Below are 20,399 nucleotides of genomic sequence, written 5' to 3' on the forward strand. Positions count from 1 at the left end.
CTAGGATGTTTGTTTTTTTCCTTAACTTTTGGTCATGTATTTAAATGGTTTGAAGAAAGAGTTGATCTCTTATGTTCATCCCTGCGTTGCATACATTTTCTATTGGAGGAAGGCATATGTTGTAGTTGACAAAATGTATACACAGTACAGTTTTAGCTTGGTTCTCATATTCTTGGGAAAAATAAGGCAGCTCATATATGATTTGGAATTGTTTCTATTTCAATGTACAGTAATGAAATGTGAACACAAATAAGATTATTATAGTATTACTGCTAGATCCTATTCAGGACTACTCCCTGGATCTTGAAAGCAAATAAATATTTGTTTTGCAGAATGCAAATAGCTCTACATTTAGAAATATACCAAAATGGATAAAAGAGGAAGATCTTCAATGTCCCTAGGATTCCCAACCCACATTCTTCCTCATTTATACATTCTCCCATCTAAATGGATAAAAAAATCTGCCCTATTCTATTTTATCTCCTACCTGAATATTTATGCTTACAAAAAGTGCTAGTTTCCAATGGAAAAATATTAGCTGATATAAATGGATGATACAGTTTTATACAATAAACAGAGCAAAATAATTATAAAGTTAGAGATTCACTTGAAAGTACTTTTTAAACCTGGGGTCCCAAATCCCTAGATCCGGGGCCTGTTAGGAACTGGGCTACACAGCAGGAGGTGAGTGGCAGGTGAGTGAGTGAAACCGAAACCATCTCCCTCCCCGGTCCCTGGTGCAGAAAAGGTTGGGACCCAGAGATGGTATTCAGCAGTTTCTGACCAGTTCTGGAGAACTGGTAGCGGAAATTTTGAGTAGTTCAGAGAACTAGTAAATATCACTTCTGACTGGCCCCGCCCCATCTATTGTCTGCCTCCCGAGTCCCAGCTGATCGGGAGGAAAATGGGGATTTTGCAATAATCTTCCCCTGGAGTGGGGAGGGAATGGAGATTTTACAGTATTCTTCCCCTGCCATACCCACCAAGCCACGCCCACAGAACAGGTAGTAAAAAAATTTGAATCCCACCACTGTTGGAGACCATTATTTAAACTATTGATTTAAAGTGTGAGCCTGCAGACAGCTAGTGGAAAGTACTGAATCCATTCATTTTTGCCTTTAGTGATAAATAGATATAACAACTTTTGTTCAATCTCTGTTGGTAATGACTTATTGCCTTTTTATAGCAGTGGCAAAAGTATACAAGCTGCTTCTTGGACAGAAAAGCTCTTAGCAACTGCTTTGTCTTCAGTGAGCCACAAATAATACATACTGTGTGTTCTTTTGAGCTTTAGAAAATGAGTGGCTGACAATTGTCTCTTTGTATGTCATCAGCTGCTTTTGAATACTGAACATTTAAATTTGCAATATTTGATTAATCCCTGAATTTTAAATAGTCTGGAGAAGCTGAGAGTATGAAGCTTTCAAATATATATATATGGAATTCTCTCTTTCTCCCCCCCCCCCATCTTTCTCTCTCCTCCTGTATGTATGTATGTATGTATGTATGTATGTATGTATGTATGTATGTATGTATGTATGTTTTGTTTGTTTGAAAAATAATCTGTGGAAATGCTTACTACAGTTTTCTAGAACTCTCTGAAAAGTCTGAAAAGATAAGAGTATAAAATTAATAAACTATGTATTTTATGGGCATCTGCCTTGATTTTATACTATAATGTCCAGATAGGACTAGTATGTACATGAATAGCAATAGTTGTCAATGAAGAAAGTGAAATGAACCATACTTTTGGAGAAACACTCAAAAAAGTAATGCCCCAATTTTAAAATTTCAGCTTTTTTGCCAGGTTAATAAATCTTGATGTCTTTTAACGCAAATAACTAAGCAATATTGTTATATCAGGTCTCAGTAGAAGATATATTGAACGTATTGTTTGTTCTGAAATTGTTACAAAATCCATACATTTGATTTTTCTTTTCCAGAACAAAGAGGAAAGATTTGCTTTCATTGCAGAATGGTATGATCCAAATGCTTCACTTTTTCGGCGCTATGAGCTTCTGTATTACCCTACAGATGGATCAGTGGAAATGGTAAGATTATTTTCTATAAAAGTATTTTATAAATTAATTGCTTGAAAGCAACAATAAACTAAGTTTAATAATATGGATTACATGTTACACACATGAGAAACCGAAGAATTGCTTTCCTTGCCTAAGTACTGCACAATGTAGAAGAATATGGCATTATTCCCCCTTTTCAGAAACCTACATATAATTGCAATATATTTTCATATAAAGAAAATGTTATTGAGAAAAACTGAGTGTGAGTTTGTACTCCACTCAGTAGAATATTAATTGGAAAAAATATGAAGCTTCCCAACAAATAAGGGCAGGTTGAACAATCTTGCTCAATATAACGAGCTAATTCACTTAGCCATCAGGTTTGTTTCCTCTTTTTTTGCCTTTTCCAGAGGCCTTTTCTATGATCATGGAGATGAAATCCCCCCGATATATGTCCTTTCAAAGTTAAATCTTACCTCTTACACAGGATTAGTATGTAAAGTCTGCTTATCCAATTTTTGGCTCTTTTTCTCCCCATGTTAAATATTAATGAGTTTGCTACTGATCAGAACTTGGATTATTGAATTGGTGTGTTTTTTATGTTTATTTGTGTATATGGATATGATCCACATAGCTCTTATTAACTTAAAGATACACATAAGGTAAGTGGGATGGATAGTGTTGGTTTACTATCACAAACAATCATGTACATAACCAGGGATTATTGAATAAACTATGATTGGCTAAATTCTCAAAATATACCTAGCAATAAACTTTTTTAAAAAAAGTTATTTTGAAGAAAATAAAACAGAACCTGTAAATAACATTTTAAAAATTCAGATATATTTACCTAAATAATACAAGGTAGGAAGTAAAATAATGCAACAAATAAAATATAATAATGGGGAAAAGGAATGAATAAGAATAGATTAATAATATTTATCACTTTTCTGCATTACAAAATACTATTTTTTCATGAAGAATATATTACACTTTTTAAACATGTAATCTAGATCATGTGAAATCATATTGACTGATCTTTCTTTATTGTAACCATACAGCTAATTCAAAGGTTGACGATTCACAAATTTAATAACCCTAATCTATAAACCAGAGTTTACCACCACAGTGACACACACAATCTACTAATCTAAATCCCAACAAACTACATTAGTACGATGTATGAATTTGTGCTTTTGTTGTTGTTGGCAGTATGTCTGATATTTGGTTTTGTGCAATCTCTTCTTTGATGAATGAATTGTTTTTCTAATGAAACATTTCAAAAAAGAATAGCAAGAAAACACCAAACTCAGAGATCACCAAGGACCCCCACAGCCCAACCCTGAGCGACAAATATCATCTTCTATCAATCCCTTCTTTGCTATTAATAAAATTGCCAGATTCTTTTGAGACTTCATGGGTCTGAATGAAAGATGCCACAGATTTATGAAATTAAGTTTGTTATTTTAATGTAAGACTTTTCTATTGGAAGGGGAAGCATGTGCCTAAGGCCCTTTAATTCTAATACAGTGGGCTTCATTTGGTCATGGGCCAAAGAGAATGCAAAAAAAGGGGAAGGAAGAAATCAACAAGCTGTATTTACATATTAGAATATTCTGTTTACTGACATTAGTGTGCACCTGTGTTTTTGTGTAAACAGATGCATAAATAATTCAGGATGAACAGGTGAATTATATATACATGTTTGCATTAATATTACAGTTTTTCAAAGGTGTTAGCAGTTAAAAATGGATTGAAATTGCAATAATTATCAGAAGAAATGACAAATAATAGTGAAGGATTCTATGGCATAGTGCAGTGGTGGTAAACCTCTGGCACACGTGCCAGAGGTGGCACACAGAGCCCTCTCTGTGGGCATGTGCACCATCTATCTGGTCTTCTGGTCTTTGCGTGTGCCAGAGCTCCTGAAGACCAGCTGGCCGGCACTCTGGCGTGCGTGAAGACCAGCAAGCATGTGCCAGAAACTTGAAGAGTAGGTAGCCGGCACGTGCATGTGCAACAACCAGCTGGTCTTCGGGCTTCTGGCACTCGGGCACGCACACATTGTGGTTTGGGCACTCAGTGCCAAAAAGGTTCGCCACCATTGGCATAGTGGCTTATAAGAATTTCCAGAATGTGAGTCCACAGGAGAGAAACTTCATTATAAACTATGTAATGTGCGTGGTATAAGAAAATAAAGGAAAAGCTAACAAAGGGCCATTGCAAGGAGATAGTGAGGAATTGGTAATGGGTGACAGGGAGAAGGCAGAACTTTTAAGTCCTATTTTACACCTGTCTTTTCTTAGAAATAAAATAGAGCCCCAGTTAATGACCATTAGCAGGGAAAGAAGGGAACCGCACCTTAGGATAGGCAAGCAAAAGGTAAGAAAAAACATAGGCTAAGAAGAGTGATTGAGAGGTGACATGATAACAATATTCAAATAGTTTTCACTTAGAAGAAGGAAATTGACTTTTGTCAATTGTCCCACAGGGTCAAACCAGTGGGTTAAGCCTACCAGGGAATAGGTTGAGTCTTGAGGGCAGGAAGAATAAATTGCTACACAAAGTGTCAAATCCTTCAAACAGGCTGGGTGACCATATGTTGGATGTACTCCAGTGCATCCTGTGCTGAGTGGGTAGTTAGATGAGTGGATCTCCAAAATGGCATCAAAATAACAATTGTAGAATTATTTAATGCAAATGGAACTGGATTTGCCAATTTATTCTTTGTTAAATTTTTATCTCAACCTTTATATAGTACTTAAAATCTCAACGCCAAAACCACCTTTTACGTTTCCATAACAGACAGTAGACTAAAACTCGGGGGTCTTTGGCATTGAGCCAAGGTGGCGCAGTGGTTAAATGCAGCACTGCAGGCTACTGCTAGATCAGCAGGTCAGCGGTTCAAATCTCACCGGCTCAGGGTTGACTCAGCCTTCCATCCTTCCGAGGTGGGTAAAATGAGGACCCAGATTGTTGGGGGCAATATGCTGACTCTCTGTAAACCGCTTAGAGAGGCCTGAAAGGCCTATGAAGCGGTATATAAGTCTACTGCTATTGCTATATTGCTATCTGCCCAATATTTTAATCACTTCATGACACTGGCTCCTTTTCTGTTGTTATAGCATAATTATAATATGATATTTTATTCATCTCATGAACACATTTAATTTTTCCATGATCATCAGAGCCTCATAATCCCAAATGTTCATGCTTAAAATGTGTCAACCCTACATGAGAATCATCAAATTAGGCAGGTAAGTAGGTAACATGATTTGTTTAAAAAATGAACTTATGTGTGGTTATAAACAAAAATCAGAAAAAGTGTCACATTTTTGCCAATAAAACAGAAAATTCAAAAGGCAAATGGGGATGTTCTATCCCACCTTCTATTTATGACCCTTTCTGGATTTTATTCCTATAGGCATCAAGTAGGAATTCAAATCCAACATTTGACTGGATTTTATTCAAATGTTATATATTTTAATTTAACAAAATAAGAACATTTAACAGCTATCTTTTTACTCTTCAGTATGACATGAAAAATCGCTGCAGATTCTTGAATCGCACTAAATATGAAGATCTGAATCTTAAAGATCTCTTTGTGGGCAACAGAATTACTATTTTTTCACGCCACCTCAATTTGGTGGAATATGCAGATCAATATACATCTCGCACGTTGGGCAGTTGCAAAGAAAGGTGAGAAAGTGATGTTTCTGAACTTCTGAAGAATTTTCAATTTTGTAAGTTAATCAATATACTTTGCTTAGAGAGTCATCCTATTATATACAAGAATTAGAGGCATTGGATTTTCTGATGGATGAAAGGAAAAATGGAGAAGAAAATTAAATGGGGCCTCAGAAAAACTGGAACCAAGTATGTGAACATAAAAAAACAGAAGCAAGCTCTTTGTTGTAATCATGTCTTGTTTTTCATATACTTTTCTACTGCTTTAACTTTGTGTGGTTATATATCTTAGTTACTATCAGAGGCTTATAATTAAAATGTTCAAAAGTATATTAGATTTGTTACAACTCAGACCATTTACATAGAGCCAAAGTTGGCTGTTCTAAGTTTTATGATAATCCAAATAACACCGTGAAACATAGAGAATTAAGATCCTGTGATAAAATGGCAAATAAGATGGGAAATTGCTGTAAGAGAAAAATTACCTCCCCCCAAGATAACAGTATTGTAATAATACAGAAGATTACTTTTCGTCTGATTTAAATTTACTGATGTATGGCAGTCATTTTTATTTTTAGTACTCATTCCCAAGTTCCTAGATAATATAATTAAAATGTGTTTGAATGTATAAAATATATTTGTATATTATTTTTATATGCTCCAATATATTAATCATTAATTATTAATATGTTGATTTTTTAAAAAAAGAAAACCTGTGTTTTCTTTTGTGCTGATGTCTCTTACTAAGTAATACTAATAATTACAAATTCTTTCTTTCAGAAACCGTACTTAGAAAGAACTGCAAATGCCAAACTAGTTTTTTCAGCACTGTTGAAAATATTTTTAGAAAGGAAGAAAACTAGGTTGACATTTGTTCATTTTCACATTTGGCAATGTGGATAACAACAACAAAAGTAATAGCAAATATCCTTCTCTTCAAAAAAAATTGTCTGACATCATATATTGTTGAAATAGAGGAGAAATAGGGTACACGTGATTCACTGGCTTCATTAGAATTATTATTGATCAAGATATTTACTGGCATCATTGTTGATCAATAGGACATTACTGACATCAAATTAATATGCCAGATTATCCCCTAAAAACAAATCAGTAATGAAAGTATATATGTCAACTAGCATTTAGAGGTTTTTTAAAGTGCAGATATTCTTCAACTTATGATCATTAATTAAACCTAAAATGTATGTTGTTAAGTGTGTTTTGCCCCATTTTATGACCCTTCTTGCCACAGTTACTAAGTGAATCAATGCAGTTGTTAAGTTAGTAATATGGTTGCTAAGTGAATCTGGCTTCCCCATTGACTTTGATTGTCAGAAGAGCGCAAAAGATAATCACATGACCCTGGGACACTGCAACTGTCATAAACATGAGTTAGTTGCCGAGCATCTGAATTTTGATCACATGACTGGGGGATGCTGCAGTGGTCGTACATGTGAAAAATGGTCATAAATAACTTTTTCCAGTGCCATTGTAACTTTGAACGGTCACTAAAAAGAAACTGTTGTAAGTCAAGGAGTACCTGTATAGCAAGAAAGAGAGGGGACTCTTTAATTAGCAAAGAAAATATGTGTTAGGATTTTTAAAAAAGGAAGAGAGGCAACAGAGGAATAATGGATAGGCTCGTCTAAAATGGCAACTTAGCCTCTGAGAAAAAAAACCCTAAAAATTAATCTGTAATTTCTTTTGAGATATAAAAAATAAAATTATATAGTTTCTAGATCTAAAAGTTTGTATACACTAGAGTCTCTTTTTTTTGCATCCTAGATGATTTCATCCCATAATTTGAGTGGTGGTTTAGATTCCTTTCTTTCCTTCATTCCTCGCAGTCAGCCACTGTTCCCAGAGAAAAACAAAAGAACAAAAGCCTCCAGCAAACTCCTCCTTCCTTATTTAACCTCAGGGTAGTTCTTGTTCAGTAGTTTAGCCAATTTATGATAGGTAGAAGGAGATTAGTTCTCAGGTCAATTGTTGAGTGTCTTCTGACCTAGACAAATCTTTAGAAACTTGTATTGTCTCTAAATATCCAACTTAATCCTTAGGACATTTGTTAAAACTAAGCCGCTACTGGGATGGCTGTGTTTATATGGCTTGGAGCTGACCATGGTGCTTGAGCTACTTGATTTCCTCAGGGAAAATTTAGGAAAGCACACAAAAACAGTACTATTGGTTTCCCACAGTGATTACACAATCAGGGACATTGCCTCCTCTCCTTTTTCTCTTTCACACCAATTTCTGGCATATCCCCCACCCCCAGTACCATAATACTACCATAAATAAAATTTCAATTTAATTGTGTGCCTTTCTGAGTTTTTGACAAAGAAAAACACTCAAGGTATAATTTTCTTCCTTTACTGTTCTATAGCTCAAGAGTTCCAGTTATATTGCAGTTATCAAAGGAATATGTTCATGGGATAATGGGGGTGACAGGATAAAAGAAAAATCTACTGGATTTCACTTAGGCTTTTGAAGAACCATAATCTCCCAACATAAGAACATCTTTCCATTTTGCAGCATGTGAATATTAAACATGATATTGCAAAAGTATAATTAGCTGCTCTACCTACCCTACTTTGGGTCATAGGGTCGTATTTCTTCACGTCCTTCCTAATATATAGCTGCTTAACAAAAAAATGGGTCCTTTATTTGCCTAACATAAGGTCCCTTTCTCCCTAACTAGAATCTGAAGAGGACAAAAGGACAGCAATGTCTAAAGAAATACCCTCATTATGTGTTCCTGTGCAACTTCTTGTCAAAACTCATTTGTATTACTGAAAAGTTTGGGCCAAATATTTCCATTATGTATCTGGGCACTAGGAATGATCGCATAATGATAATTGATATGATTATGTTTTCCTGTCTTGGTAATGTTGATGCATAAGCTAATTTTTTTAAAATTTCTGATTTAAATTTGTTAATAGAACCTTGGCATTATTAAAACCAGATGTAGCACTCAGACTTGGAGAGGTTATTGATATTATTATTAATTCTGGTTTTACGATAACGAAGGCTAAAATGGTGAAACTTACAAGGTGAGATTTTAATCATTATTTTTCAAAAAATAGAAATATTTTTATATTTTAAATCTTTACTGATTTATGAACTATATAGTCTTTAGCTTTTTGTAAAACTACACTAAAATGCATAGCTGTTGCCAATCTATGTCTCATGATATTTTATTAAAGCCTGACTGTGAAACCACCATATTTAGCATTTCCATCTTGAACCATGAAGTAGCTCAAGAATGGAAGAAATAAAGATAAATACAATATGATCTCACATGAATGAATTAATGAATAAATGAATGAAAAAGACAAAAGGTATCTTGCTTGTAGAGTTTTTTTCAATCTGTTATTAAGAAAATGCTAGAAATATTATTATATGCATTAATTAAAATATTGAGAAGCCATTAATTAAGAATATTGAAAGTATTCTTAAAATATCTTTTATAGGGGAGAAGCAATGGATTTACATGCAGACCATCAAGCTAAGCCTTACTACAAGTGAGTATATATTTTGGTATACATAGTGATTTCACTTATTTGTTACATTTCGTTAAATAAAAACTCTTACCATGTTGCTTTCTATTTATGTCCCTTGAGTTATTTACATAAACATGACAAGCATAGAAAACTAGACTTCTCTTATACTGTTTTCGTTGTACAGAATTGGACAGTTAATCTTGACTTTCAATTCTGTCAAGTTTATAGCCAAGTCAAACTCAACTCCTGGTGATTTCATTGACATATCCATGTGATTTTCTTGATAACAATAAATCATTTTCTATTGCTACATTCTAAAATGTATTTTTGATTTTAGCATTAAAAAATTCCTGTGGTCTTCTACTCAACTGCTAATCATTTTGGGCCTTGTTTACATTTTTTTTAAAGTATCAGGTAGGTCCTGCAACCCGCTCTGATACTTCTAATAAACAAAACACATTCTAACAACATAAAAATACTCTTTCATCACTTTCTCATCTTTGAAATTTTCTTACAAGAGTATACATGGTCTTATCTTAATACATAGGTTTCATTCTACATTTTATTTGGTATTGCATACTTAGTTTTTTTGCAGTGTGTTTTTCTTTCAGAATGGTCTCAGTCCTTTTCATTTTCCTTACCTTTAAGCAAATTGACTTTATAGTATCATACTGTAGTATAGTACTATAGTACAGTAGTATAGTACTGTGGGCTGTGTCAGAAGATTCAATGATTCAGTCTATGAAATATCCAGTATATCAGTAGAAAGCTATTGTTAGTTAGCATAGACAGACTGGAAATTGAAGGCCAATCATTTGTTTATAGCAATTGATGGTTGCTGCCAAAAAGTGATATTGTGGTGCATTAAAAAAGGTATTCTTTTTCTTATTATTACAAAATATAAAGTTAATTCCTCCTTTCCAGGAGACTAGGAGTAGGCAACTTCATAAGCTGCCTATCTTCGTGTTCCAGGACACAGCAGCATGCTCTTTGGTTTAAAGTCTATTGGGTAGAGTATGGGAGTCAATTGTGCACATTACACCTTGTTATAGGTGTCCTTAACTTAAAACCATATGTTCAGCAACCAGCTGCAATGACAATGTCACCAAATGAAATGACCATGCCTGAAGTTGCGGCCAAGGTCACAAGATAAAAATTCAAGTGCTTTGCAACTCACATGCCCTTACAACCTTGGGGATACTGCAACTCCCCTTGCATATCCCCTCCCCCTCGTTTGGCCGCTTGCACAGATGCATGCAGCAGCAGCAGCATTTGTCTCTGCAGCCCAATTGACCTTCACCGCCTTGATTTTTCTTCAAACCAATATCTCTTTTTATGTGAAAGCCCTTGCGATGTGCAAAATAAATGGTCCACATGTGATATGGGGAAATGAGGCTCTCAAAGCAAGAACAAGGCTCCAGCTATTCTTCAAACCATACGTCCCATTTTCATAAGATTTGGAGAAGACCAGAAAGTTTCCAATGAAATGCCAGCTTGCAGAAGGAAAGGTTGCCTGCTTGACGAAGTTAGGGGAAACTTGGTTGCAGAGGCAAAAGGAATCATATCAATGGCTTGATGTGGTGACAGTTAGTTGGGCAGCAGGGGCAATTGGGATCACCGCTGGAAGTACCACTGTCTTGAGCCAAAATAGCATGGATAGGAGGGAGAATGATTCTTACCTAAACTCCACCTAACAATCCAGTTGATCTGCAACTGGGAATGATGGAATTGAGGTCATTGACTGAGGTGGTCATGTGAGCACTTAATCTCAATGACTGCAATAACTTATGACTTCAATTCTGGGCTCAATTGTGGTTGTAAGTTGAGGACTACCTATTTAAAAGTAATGTTAGAAAATTCAATGATCTATACTTATTCCTGATTATCCACTTAATTAGGCACATGCTGTTTCTGGGAGCAGTATTGATGTGCTAAATTTATTTTGTAGTGCTTTACATACACACTGAGACCAGTACTTTGTTTCTTTGAACAGGATTGCCCATATATGTACATAAATAATAGATGGAGTTCTACCAAGAGAGATGCCTGGCTTGATAAACTTGGCAAGCTTCATTTGGTCTCTAAGCTGCCACTTCCTAAGGAGCCAAAAGTTTAGAAATTTTGTTAACTGTTTACTCTGCAGTTAAACATAAGATCAGAGTTATTGAGTAGTCAGCAAATCTATTATCTTTTTTCAGTTCTGCTTTTCTTAAAATAGTTTCGGATATTGCAAAAGATAAGAGAATGAACAAAGTATTGTTTTGAAAATAGTATTGTGAAATTATTTCCAATAAGATTTTTCTGCAAATTACTGCTTTACTATAGTAGGTTAATATTTGTGCTATGTATCCAACTTTGTTGTTATTGTTCTGTTTAGGACAGAAGAATCCTCTTGAAGCATTTGGTTTCCCAGGTATTCTGACTATTCTATTTTTTGCTTTTAGTGAGCTTCTTGAATTTATTACAAGTGGCCCTGTTGTTGCCATGGAGATTTTGGGAGATGATGCAATAGGTAGATGGAAAGACTTATTAGGACCTGCAAATTCAGTTGTGGCACGAGCTGATGCTCCAAACACCATTAGAGGACGTTTTGGAAGTGACAGCATAAGAAATGTGGCTCATGGACCTGATTCCTTTGCCTCTGCTGCTAGTGTAAGTTTCTCAAATATATATTTGATAGCCCATTTTGCACATGACTTGGTTCTTGTTAGCATATTATAAGAATTATGTTTTCATATCTCTCAATTAAATCTATTTCACTGATGCACGTAAATATGTAGACTGAACACCGTTTCCTCTTTCTAAACCCTGTTTAAGAACTACTACCAGTAGTTCTTTATTGACTAGCCTCCTAATTCCATAGCTTTCATCTTAGCTTTGATCAAATGAGACAATCCTGCTAAGACAGTAGCAGATCCTAAGGCATATTTTATCGCTAACACAAAACTCTTAGCACTGGGCCAAAATGTTTGCTTTTAGAAAAATATTTAGTGATTTGTTATGAAGATTGCTTCAACGAACCCGAGTATTCTCATGTCCAGTCCCGCACTTTAGATAAGTAAGACCCTCCTGATTCAGGGTTTGTCCAGAAAAACCACTGTACTGTGTAACCAATTACATTTATACCACTTCATCTCATTTTTTTCACCGTAAAGCCTCCCCTATATTGTCGTCACTTTGAATAATGGTAGTATGATTTCAGTCAAATATTGCCCTGAGCTGGTAAAGGAGAAATTGCATGATAATACTCTAAATACATGAAATAGTCAATCTCACAGGCTAAAATAAGATATATAATGTATACTTCTTTTTAATTTTCATCTTGTTCGAATTGAAACAATAAATGATAATGCGTAGCCATACAGTTTTTTTTATAGTTTCCTAACTTTTTATTATGGTGGATTAAATAATCTTAAAGAGATCATCTGAAGCCAAAACTTCAAATGAGTCTTTCCAAGGTATAGGAAAACAGATTGGACCGTATATTTGCATTTTACCTTCTGATGCCTGCTTTTCTTTCCATGGAAACATGTTCCTTGATGTTGATTAGAGGAGCTAAGAATAGCGCTGCTGGCAGTGTTTTAATTACTCCCTTATTTGTCCCTGCTGTGAATCCTTAAAAGTATTTTAATGTGGTATTATGTATTTAACAGTGGGATTATGGGTTGTAAAGAGTTAAAGAATCCATTAATTTATACATTGTTGAATGTTATACAACTATAAAATGGTATACCACATGCTGATGCCATTGAAAGTTTTTAAATTTAAGAGATTATAAATTAGGATGGCAAAAAAGAAGGATTAGTACTTGGCACTTGAAATGTCTTTCTGTTTTCTACTGATTTATCCTTCTCCCAATTTTCTTATCTTCTCTAGCTTTCTCCTTGTTTTGTGTTGCTTGGAGAAAGAGAAATATTTATACTGAGATTACTTAGCAACTCAGGATCATTGTACTGTAGAAGACAACAGGCATTTCATAAGTGAAAACATCTGCCACAACTGAGTCAAGGTACCTGGGAGAAATAATAGGTGATCCAATTCACAGGTGCCCTTGCTAGCCTGAGATTTTACCTCAGGGTCCTGTTCATGAGAAAACAGGCCACTAATGGGGAAAGTATGTGTGTGTGTGTATTAGTAGTGGGATACGACCGGTACGCCCTGGTACAGGCGTACCGGTGGCTGCTTTGAGCACCAGGTACCACTCTGGTACGGTGCTCCGGAGGGTCCGCATGCCCGCCTGCCCTCCTTACCTGTATTTGAGCTGATCGGGGCTTACGCGCAGGGAGCTTACGGTGCCTGCCCCACGCTCCGCCAAGCAGCTGGAGCATCGCGGGCGGTAAGTATGCACCGTACCGGTTGCACCGGGATCCGGAACCCACCACTGGTGTGTGTGTGTGTATGTATGTATGCATGTACTGTATGTACCGTATTTTCACCCATATAACCCGCCCACGCAAATAACCCGCCCACGCGAATAACCTGCAGATTTTCAAGATCGTGTAAAATGTTTCCCGTATACCCCGTCCACTTATATAACCCGCAATGAGTAAGCCATCGGCAAACATTACATTAGCGCTATTCCATCGGACCTACCCATTAAAACCAATCGGAGGAGAAAGCCTGGGCGAGCTGGGGAGGGGTTGGAGGAACTCAACTCAAGGGAGAGATCTTGAAATTCAATAGAAAAAAAAATGCTTGGGTTTCAGGACGCCTTCGTGAAAACCCCACCCCTGGCTATGGGCGAAGTGACCAGGAAGAAGCAGGAGGTGAGAGGAAGCCTTCTCTGGGCTTGGAAGTCCGGCAGGAAGGGAAGGGGAGGAGGCGGCGGCGCGGCTGTGGCTCCGTTTTCACACACACACACACACCCCTCCCTTCTTCTGCTTTGCTCTGTGAAAGGGCTTCACTGCCGAAGCATTTTGGTTTAAAAAAAAAAAACACCGTCCCTTTCTCTCTCCAGTTAACAGGGCCAACCCAAGTGGTGCATTTTATCTGGGAGACGACACAGACAGAAGGGAGCAAAAAAAGAAGCCAGAAACGGATTTCTCCCTCTCGTGAAGGGGGGAGGATCTGGTGCTTTCTCCGCTCCTTTGTTATTTTTTTGCTCCCTTCTGGCAGGCACGGAGGGGAGGGAGGGAGCAAAAAAAGAAGCCAGAAACGGATTTCTCCCTCTCGTGAAGGGGGGAGGGATCTGGTGCTTTCTCCGCTCCTTTGTTATTTTTTTGCTCCCTTCTGGCAGGCAAGAGAGCATCTACCGTTCCTCACGGGAGGCACTTCAAGCCCCGCCGTATCTGAGAGGCTCTTAGTCGCCGAGCGGAGAAAGCACCAGATTCCCCCCCCCTTCACGAGAGGGAGAAAATATCCGTTTCTCGTTTCTTTTTTCGCTCCCTCCCTCCAGTTTTTCGCAAGTTGTCCCAAGAGAGGACGGGCTGCCGCTTCCTCGCTCTGAAGGGAGGGAAGGAAGGACGCGGGATTGGGTTGGCCCTGTTAACTGGAGAGAGAAAGGGACGGTGTTTTTTTTTTTTTAACCAAAATGCTTCGGCAGTGAAGCCCTTTCACAGAGCAAAGCAGAAGAAGGGAGGGGTGTGTGTGTGTGTGAAAACGGAGTACGGTAGGTCGTTTGGAGCTCTCAAGGCCGCCTCACACGGCCACTGCTTGCCCTTTTTCTGTCAGCGCCTCACCCCCCCCCCAAAAGGAGATTCCCTCGTTGCGTGGCGTTTGTGGCAGCCGAGAGCGCGGAGGACGCCGCTCCTCCTGCCGCACGTGTCGTGTCGTGTGTGTGTGTGTGTGTGTGTGTGTGTCGTCTTCCAGATAAAATGCACCACTTGGGTTGGCCCTGTTAACTGGAGAGAGAAAGGGACGGTGTTTTTTTTTTTTAAACCAAAATGCTTCGGCAGTGAAGCCCTTTCACAGAACAAAGCAGAAGAAGGGAGGTGTGTGTGTGTGTGTGTGAAAACGGAGCCACAGCCGCGCCGCCGCCTGCTCACCTTCCCTTCCTGCCGGACTTCCAAGCCCAGAGAAGGCGAGGGGCTGCAGAATCCGGGCTTCTTCCCACCTCCTGCTTCTTCCTGGTCGCTTCGCCCATAGCCAGGGGTGGGGTTTTCACGAAGGCGTCCCGAAACCCAAGCAGGAAAAGGGAGAAAAGGAGCCCGAGCCGGAAAGCACCAGATCCTCCCCCCTTCACGAGAGGGAGAAAATATCCGTTTCTCGCTTCTTTTTTCGCTCCCTCCCTCCCCTCCGTGCCTGCCACAGTTTTTCGCAAGTTCACGCATCGTTTTAATGTCGGCGGAAGGCTGTCCCAAGAGAGGACGAGCTGTGGCTTAGGTGAAACGGTTAAACTTCTGGTACCTCTACGCGAGCCCATCTCCTGCCCGGAGTTTGTTCACGCTTCCCTTCTCTTTATAGAAAGAGTACGGTACATTGAAGGGAGGGAAGGAAGGAAGGACGCGGGAGAATCGGGATCGTTTGTAGGTGAAGCGTCGGATGCGGCTTTAACGAGGCGGGGGTCCCTTTTGCTCCGAGCGTTCCCCTCCGAGGAAGGGAAGGGGAGGCGGCAAAATAAATAAAGGCAAAACATGCCCTCAATTTACAGCAAGCCCGTGCAGCCCAGCAGCTTTAAGTTTGCCCACAAAGGATTCTTTTTATGTTTCAAAAACATTTTAACCTTTCTCTCCTCTCCCACACCGACGACTAAGAGCCTCTCAGATACGGCGGGGCTCGAAGTGCCTCCCGTGAGGAACGGTAGACGCTCTCTCCTCCCCAGCCCCCCAGCTGCACACTTTCCCAGAGTCCCGGGCCCTTGAGGGCGGGGGTGGGGTGAACCAAAGAGGAAAAAGTGTGGGGGGGTTGAGGAAGCACCGGGGGCTCCGAGGGCGGAAAAAGGGGTTTCCCCGGAGCTTTCAACGGCCTTTAAAGAACTAACCTCGCCAGCCAGTACGGTAGGTTGTTTGGAGCTCTCAAGGCCGCCTCACACGGCCACTGCTTGCCCTTTTTCTGTCAGCGTCTCACACCCCCCCCCAAAAGGGGATTCCCTCGTTGCGTGGCGTCTCCCAGATAAAATGCACCACTTGGGTTGGCCCTGTTAACTGGAGAGAGAAAGGGACGGTCTTTTTTTTTTAAAACCAAAATGCTTCGGCAGTGAAGCCCTTTCACAGAGCAAAGCAGAAGAAGGGAGGGGTGTGTGTGTGTGTGAAAACGGAGCCACAGCCGCGCCGCCTCCTGCTCCCCTTCCCTTCCTGCCGGACTTCCAAGCCCAGAGAAGGCGAGGGGCTGCAGAATCCGGGCTTCCTCTCACCTCCTGCTTCTTCCTGGTCGCTTCGCCCATAGCCAGGGGTGGGGTTTTCACGAAGGCGTCCCGAAACCCAAGCAGGAAAAGGGAGAAAAGGAGCCCGAGCCGCCGAGCCAGCCCACTGCCGCGAGGAAAGTGGTGGTCCCAAGCTCTCCCTTTAGTTAATCTGTGTAAAATATTTTACGTATACCCCGCCCACTTTTATACCCCGCAGGGGGCGCTGTGCATGTAAAAAACGCATATAACCGGCGGGTTATATGGGTGAAAATACGGTATATATGTAGGTGGGTGGGTGGATGGATGGATGGATGGATGGATGATGGATGGATGGATGGATAGCAGAAGCTGTATTGGTAAAGTAGAAGAGCAATTACTTGGTTTGTGAAGACCAACTTTGGGATAAAGAATTGGAGATTAATATCTCTGAATAGATATTAAAATTGCAGGTCTGAGAGAATATATTCAGGATATGTACATACTTTTCAATTGAGCAGCTCATGTAGTTCCATGAATTTGAGATAGATGATTTCTGCTGATTGAATTTTTAAAATCATGGTCCTCAACTTTTCTGTAGCTGTTGGGTGTTCTAGTACCCAATCCAGTCTGCATTTTTGTATTTAAAACACCACCATCACAGTAGAAGGATCTCACCTCATCATGAAGAGAACTTCTGCTGTTGTTGATGATGACCTTTCCCTCCCCAGTGAGCAGCTAGCCCTGTAAAAAGGCCCTCTGTTTTCTAAGAGTGGGCAAACAGGAAAACAAACAAAAGAGTATCTGTGTTGTAACAGATAAATAGGAAGTAGGACTGTGGTTTCAAGCTTATTTTTGTAATTTGGTTGTTTTTTTGCTCCTTCCCTCCCCCCCCCCCTCTTTCTTTCTTTATGTTATTGAATCACCTGATTCTGCCTGTATTTTTTTTCTTTTTCATTAAATCATTAGCTCTGATTGTTTTTTCTCTCCCTTCTTCTGGTTGAAAGACACATATTCTCTCATTAAGATATTCAGCTTGCTTTGGGATTTGGATTGTTATGTTTTTGTCGTCTTGGGTGTGTGGCTTTTTCATCTTTTCAGGCTATTAAGTCACCTGTTATAGCTTGCTGTTCTTTTGTTTCTTCTGGCCTACCTGATTCACTCTAATAGTCTAAACCTCTTTCAACAAAGTCATTAGTCCTGTGGCATTCAGGTTAGAAAGTTCCTTGTTTCCAGGATATGAGCAGCTAATAAGAAATCAAGCGTTAAATAGTTTATTGTGAGAGATTGAAATAATGAACTCATCTGGTGGTTAAGGATTAATATGTTGTGGTGACATAGGATGGTTTTCATGGTTTTCTCCCTGCCTATTCTTGGTAATGCAGTATTGAAATTTGCCTTACATTTCTCAATGTTTTTTTTTCTGTGAAAGATTTATTGTATTTTTTTCTTGGCATACAGGTAGTTCCTGACTTATGACCACAAATGAGCCTGACATTTCCAATACAACCAGATAATTGTTAAGTGAATTTTGCCTCATTTTACAAACCTCCTTGTCACTACTGTTAAGTGAATCATTTCAGTTGTAAAGTTCAGTGAATCTGGCATCCCCATTGACTTTGCTTGTCAGAAGGTCGCAAAATGTGATCACATGACAGTGTACATACTGCAGCCTTCATAAATACAGGCCAGTTGCCCAGTGTTCAAATTTTGATCACATGAGACAGGGACACTGCAATGTTTTAAGCATGAAAAAAGTTTGTAGGTCACTTTTTAAGTGCCTTTGTAACTTTGAAGGGTCACTAAATGAATGGTTATAGGTCAGGGACTACCTGTACTTGAGAATATTTTGAAAATTGGTATTGGTTTGGATCTTTGTGTTTGGAAGTCTATTGTCTATGCTGAATGATAAAACAATCAGATGAGGCACTTTCAAAAATATGTTAAAAAATAAGGAATGGAATGAAAACCAATGAATCTGACTATTGTTATCTGAGTGCTTTGAGACCCTATTAATTTTCTGTATTTAATTCTCATTATTTCTAGGAATTGGAATTATTCTTTCCTTCCAATGGAGGCCGTGGACCTACTGGCACTGCCACGTACACACATTGTACTTGCTGTGTTATTAAACCTCATGCAGTTAAAGAAGGTTAGTTATATACCTTGCAGAGTCAATACCTGTTGGTCCTCTTTTTATCTAGTTAGTAGTCATATACATCATTTCCAGAATGGTAGCTATCTCAGCCTGATTCTAACAAGCAATGTTGTTCCTTTTTGTTAACGTTAATACTTATAGTGGCAGAGATAAAGACTTGTTTTCCTGTTGCTGCTGATTATTTTTCCCTTCTTTGACAAAAGTCTTTTCTACCAGCACATTGTTTAGCAGTTAGGCTCTGATGATTTCCAGCTGACCTGCTTGCAGAATCAGATGGAGATGTTCTCTGTGTGCAATTAAAGTACATAAACCACATAAATAATTATTTGGGTTAACAAGTTCTGCAGAGATATTGGCAAGAGACTGCTGTGCGAAACCACTTTGACCTTCATGTTTTGTGGCTTCTAGTACGTCCTCATAGAATAAAGTGATAATGTTTAGAATATGGTATGATAGTTCCTTCTCATAATACATTGGTATAATCCATTAGTACAAAATATAATTACAGACAGGATGTAGGAATAGTGGATGCTTTAAAATGAAAAAGAACTGTTAACAGGCCTTGTAAATTATGTTTGATCATTTTAAAATACTTTTTTTAAATTTTGGAATTAATTTGATTTTTGCAAATAAAATTAGCTCATAGCATTATAAGAAAATATTTAACCCTCTGTAGCTTTAATATTAATAACATTTCCTAGCATGGGCACTTTTCAAAGGTATGGATTTTAGAATCACTATTAATGATCTGCTGGTTGGAATATTCTAGGGAAATTGAAGAACAAAATATATCTGAAGGATATCTGGATTACAGAAAACTGCTATTTTCTACTATTCTTTTTCAAAAAATTTGACTAAATGATTTAAAGTCATTCTTTCCTTCTGCCAATTTCAAAACTATGGTACAGGTAGTTCTCTTAATGATCATAACTTTGTTGCTGAGTGCCACTGTCATTAAGTAAGACATCATGTGACCATGCTGGACTTGTATATAATATAATACAGGTAGATCTTGACTTTATAACCTTTCATTTAGCAGCCATTCAAATTTCCAATGGCATTGAAAAAAAGTGACTTAACTCCATTATTCACACTTATAACCATTGCAGCATCCTCATGCTCACATTATTAAAATTCAGATTCTTAGCAACTGGCTTAAATTTATGATAATTGGAGTATTTTTGGGTCCATGAGATCACTTTTTGTGATCTTCTGACAAGCAAAGTCAATGAGGAAGCCAGATTAACTTAACAATTGTGTTATCAACTTAACAACTGAAGTGATTCACTTAACAACTGTGGCAAAGATTGTAAAATGGGGCAAAATTCACTTAAGTAACTCACAGGATCAGAAATTTTGAGCTCAGCTGTGGTCATAAATCAAGGATTACTTGTATAATATAGTATTGATGAGAAATACAAAGTTTTTCCTTTGATCTGCTTTAAATCTTACACCCTGTGTTCATATTCCTCCTATTTCTGTTTTTCTGAGCTAAAGAACCTCAAACATCCAAGAGATATTACAGTATTGGCAGTGTTATTTTCAACCACTTTCCTAATTCTACTTAGGGTGGCATTTGTCTTTTAACACTACCATACACTGAGCTGACATTATTGAACTAGTCTACTGGGAGCACCTGTTATGCAGCAACACTTAAATTTAGAATTTGCAGGATGGATATAAAAAAAGAAGAACCCCAAAGAAGATGTCATGATAGCAATGATCTTTTGAGAGTTTACTAATTAAATGTCCCAAATGTCCCAGTGCTGATTCTG

At 38.3% G+C, this 20,399-nt stretch overlaps 1 protein-coding gene across 2 annotated transcripts in view; it reads left to right on the plus strand.

Moving 5' to 3' along the window:
- Nucleotides 1–20,399, plus strand: part of NME7 (NME/NM23 family member 7) — a 69,382-nt gene that overhangs the window by 17,654 nt on the left and 31,329 nt on the right. For both annotated transcript variants that reach the window (XM_032219190.1, XM_032219189.1), the window contains exons 2-7: nt 1,944–2,051; nt 5,554–5,720; nt 8,648–8,758; nt 9,179–9,229; nt 11,653–11,860; nt 18,513–18,618. In XM_032219190.1, the coding sequence (XP_032075081.1) occupies nt 1,944–2,051; nt 5,554–5,720; nt 8,648–8,758; nt 9,179–9,229; nt 11,653–11,860; nt 18,513–18,618 (751 nt within the window). The remainder of the gene's footprint in view (nt 1–1,943; nt 2,052–5,553; nt 5,721–8,647; nt 8,759–9,178; nt 9,230–11,652; nt 11,861–18,512; nt 18,619–20,399) is intronic.

Source organism: Thamnophis elegans, chromosome 6 (genome assembly GCF_009769535.1).
Source record: "Thamnophis elegans isolate rThaEle1 chromosome 6, rThaEle1.pri, whole genome shotgun sequence".
In the NCBI taxonomy this organism is placed as follows: domain Eukaryota; kingdom Metazoa; phylum Chordata; class Lepidosauria; order Squamata; family Colubridae; genus Thamnophis; species Thamnophis elegans.